The 4,200-nt window shown below is 57.9% G+C and overlaps 1 protein-coding gene across 1 annotated transcript; it reads right to left on the bottom strand.

Annotated features, from left to right (window-relative positions):
* Positions 1–1,053: 1,053 nt before the first annotated feature.
* On the bottom strand, positions 1,054–3,881 carry VOLCADRAFT_63429 (uncharacterized protein; the record flags this gene model as incomplete). The annotated part of the gene is made up of 6 exons (XM_002953196.1): positions 1,054–1,212; positions 1,898–2,014; positions 2,468–2,575; positions 3,070–3,244; positions 3,568–3,640; positions 3,800–3,881. 6 exons carry the CDS (start codon positions 3,879–3,881, stop codon positions 1,054–1,056), a joined length of 714 nt encoding a protein of 237 aa, XP_002953242.1.
* Positions 3,882–4,200: the final 319 nt, after the last annotated feature.

Raw genomic sequence — 4,200 nt, 5'->3', positions numbered from 1 at the left:
GCCCCCCTCCGCACCGCCCTCCGCCCTCCCCCGCCCTCCCCCCGTCCTGCTGCTCAGCTGCCGCCTCAGCAACGCAGGTCCCTCCACCATTATGAAGCGGTAAGCCGGGGCCCACACGGGCTCCACCTCAGCTGCTGCTGTGGGTGCGGGTGCGGGGGCTAAGGGGCTTGCGAGGATGGTGCCGTCTGGTCGCTGTAGCGTTAGGGCAGGTTCCAGCCGGCGCCCCGTATCGTACAGCCGTACCGCCCCCTCCTCCGCCGCCGCCGCCACGACCGGGAAGGGCGGCTTTGGACCCGGATCCACTGCGGGCTCGTTCATGATATCCAGATCCGGATTTATCTCAAGCAGTGCGGATTCCCTGGGTTGCCGACTGCTGAGGAGGAGGAAGCCCCTCGGGCGACCTGTTGACAGTGGGAGGGGGAGCGGGGGGGAGCGGGAAGGGGGCGGGGGGAAAGACGAACCACAAACGAGTGAAGCTGCTGCCAGGGCAAGAGTGTACCAGACGGGGGTGAGGGGGAGGGGGGAGAGGGAGGGGATTAAGGGAGGATCATTTCGGGTTGTGACGGAAAATGCCAACTGGTGGTGAACCAAGTCGACCTGATGGGGGTGTCTACTCTCACCAGCACAGCCTCTGTTCCCCGCTTCTCATACACACACACACAGCGCCCTCCTTTCTATGGCACACCAATCCCCCGCTCCCCGTCCTACGCTGTACAGCCTGGTTTCTAAAGTCCACGAGGGCGTTATCATAGGGTGTGCTAACAGACAGAGCAACATCCCTCCCCCCATCCCTCCCCCCATCCCTCCCCCCGTCCCTCCCCCCGTTCCTCCCCCCGTCCTTCCCCCCGTCCCTCCCCCCATCCCTCCCCCCGTCCCTCCCCCCATCCCTCCCCCCATCCCTCCCCCCATCCCTCCCCCCATCCCTCCCCCCATCCCTCCCCCCATCCCTCCCCCCGTCCCTCCCCCCGTCCCTCCCCCCATCCCTCCCCCCATCCCTCCTCCCTCTCCCGACCACCGGCAACCCAGACACATGAAACCAGCTGCAGGGAAACCTTAGCTGCACAACCGGCGCCGGAACCAGTACGTAGCCGCCCCTTCCCCCTTCCCCCACCCGTCCCCATCCCCCCACATACCGGTAACCGGGTCGAGCAGTCCCATGGCCCCCAGCAGCTCATCCACCGCCACCCAGTGCGGGCAGTACTTGAACCGGGCCTGAAGGGGTTGAAAGAGGGAGGGGGAGAGGGAGCAAAGACGAACCACAAACGAGTGAAGCTGCTGCCAGGGCAAGAGTGTACCAGACGTAGAACTGACCGAATGGCGTCCGTGAAGACCGCGACCTCGGGATGACGAAGTGAAGATGATGTCGGAAAAACTACCTACCTAAGCCGCCAGGACTAAAAAAGCAGGAAAAGCAGTAATGCCAAGCCGTAAAGAAGTAGGGTAGAAAAGTAGGTGTAGAGGCGGCGGAGAAGTAGTAAAGCACTGCTGTCGTAAAGCTGGAATAAAGTTTGCTGCTGGCCTGGAGAACTAGCTGATTAGCTGCTAATGATAAGCTGTCGGTATGCAAGTGCTCCTCCCAAACCCCCAGAGAGGGAGGGGGAGAGGGGGAGAGAGACTTGAGAGAGAAGGGGTGGGAGGTGAGGTGGGGTTGGGAAATCGTTCAACGTGTCCTAAGCCGCGCAGACGGCTCAACCCTAAAGATGATGCTAGCCACGGGGGAGGTCGAAGGGGACAGGGGCGACATTATCACCCCCTGTGCGTGTATGTCTGCGCGTATGTATGTACGGGTGAGGGTGCGGAATGCAAAGAAATCCCCCCCTTCTTCCCTCCTCCCTTCCCTCCCCTTTTCCTCCCCCCGGCCCTTTCCTCCCCCCCCAAATCCCCCTCGTGCTCTCACCACGTCCAACAACAGCACCACGTCCCGGTCAGGATGATAACCGCCGATAGGGCTGAAGTGCCCGTCACCGCTCTGCTTGAAGGCCTTACGGCTGTACGACACCACCATGTGGCGGTCCTGGGGTCCGGGGTAGGAGGAGGAGGAGGAGGAGGGGGACAGCGGGAGGGCGTACTAAGTGCCGAGGGGGGATCAGGAGGAGGCGGGAGAAGTGGCGAAGGGGTTAGTGTGGGGGGAGCAAAAACCCGAACATTCCCAGCAGCACGTCATGGACATCAAAACGGTACCGGGTCATGAATCCCGATGTCTGTTCCGTCGCCCCCGGCGGTCTGTATGCATGTCCGTTTGTGCGTTTGCGCGCGTGTGTATGCGCGTATGTATGTGCATGTGTATACTTTGGCGCAGCTTGGGTGAAGCACAATGGCGGCACGGCACGGAGCCGCGGCACCGAGCAGCGATCAGCAACTGCCGTACTCGGTCGCAATCTCACATTCACAGTGCCACACACTCACGCTCAAACTCTGCCTCCCCCCCAAAAAAAAACCTCTTCCCGTATCCCCCCCTCCCCCCTACCTCGCTGGCACACGCCTCCCTCAGCAGCCGCCTGAAGGTGGCCCCGTCAAAGCTGCCATGTCGGTGAAGGGACACGTCAGCACCGTTGCAGCGGGCCAAACAGGCAGCCTAGAGGGGGGGTTAGGAAGGGGGGGTTAAGAGGGGGGATAAGGGAGTACAACGATCAGGGAAATCATAAGATAATAATGATATAACGACGCAGGAAGCAAATCAATCAACTGCCAACTGTCAACTGCCGCCCGAATCGGGGAGGATGGTGGAGGAGATGGCTGCGTGTGTAGAGGGAACAGAGACCGCGACAAGTACTAGTTGGAAGAGGGGGTGTTGTTTAGAGGCCGATGTGGGCCCGAGCAGTAACCCCCTGTACTGACCCTGTATGCAAGTTGCACTACGATCGGCCAGACAAGTCCGGGGCCAGAGATGTGTGTATGCATGCATGTATGCATATATGTATATATGTAAGTAAGTAATTATGTATGTCCGTGTGTACGTGTATGTTACGCCTTGCGTTGCGATACCTTCCAAAGGTGTAATGGGTGTCAGGTAAGTACTAAATTCGCGTTGATGTAATTGATCCCCGAACCTGCAGCTGCCAGGCTCACCTGGCTGAGGGTAATTCCTTCCTTCTTGACCTCCTCCATGGACTTGCAGCAGTCCAACATGGTTTCGGAGAACCAGCGCCAGGCGCCCTTCCATGTGCGGCGAGGGTCAATCCCCAAGGCGTTGAGCGTCATGGACAGCGCCGCGAGACCGCAGTATTGCGGCTCCTCCTGGGTGCTGGAGGGAAAGAGGAGGTAGAGACGGGGAGAGATGGGATTGGGCGTTGGAATTGGGGATGGGATTGGGGAATTGGGGAATTGGGGATGGGATTGGGCGTTGGAAGCGTAAGGCGTGGGAATTTGGCTGCGATGGCAGCGAGTTTGGGCATGCCGTATGCAAATTGGCCAATTGCTTGCCGGCAAGAATAGTGGGAACCATTTCGAGTTTTCATACGTGACTATGTCTGGAAGAGAAATTGAATACGATTCAGCTACGTGTGCGATGATGTGCCATGATGTAGGCGCAAAGCCCTACTAAATCCTTAGATGAACAGCACGCACGTGAATTGCTCGATGAGCTTGAAGAAGCCAACCATGGTGCCATGCGGCAGGGCTTCGGAAAATATCTGGCGCCCTGCGTCAAAATAACCAAGAACGGTTTGGGATTAGACCAACCACTGTAACACCCGGTTAAAGCAATTCCACACCCATGATATATAATAGTTCAAAGCTACTAACTGGAGCCTATATGAGCGGCATCCAGGAGAAACGGTAACAACCAGAGAAACTATACCTTCGGCAGAAGAAAACGATATCGCTGGTGGGGATGGGAGGACCCGCTTGTAATATGTTCTTTTATTTGCGGAGTCTGTCATGGCTACTGGCGGGTAATAGCTCACTCGTTTCCTAAATAGCAGGGATCGCAGAATCCACGTTAACGGGCTGCTCTAAGTGGCAGCGCCTTCGTCCACGTCACAAGCTGCCAACGAGTTATGAACTTGCCACCTAACTGGACATATGCTCCCATAACCCACAAATGCGCGAGCATATGCTGCCGCCGTACAACGAGAACTGCTATACGCCAAACTTGAGCTGGCGTTGATGTTTAGATAACAGGAAAATTGTATTGCTGAAAGTCCTCATCATTACCTTTCGTCAATCTAGAGGTTTCGGAGGGAAACCCAACTGTTTCCC

The sequence above is a fragment of the Volvox carteri genome, assembly GCF_000143455.1.
Source record: "Volvox carteri f. nagariensis unplaced genomic scaffold VOLCAscaffold_35, whole genome shotgun sequence".
NCBI lineage: Eukaryota > Viridiplantae > Chlorophyta > Chlorophyceae > Chlamydomonadales > Volvocaceae > Volvox > Volvox carteri.
The sequence above is the reverse complement of the archived record's forward strand: the minus strand, read 5'-3'. Positions and strand labels throughout refer to the sequence as shown.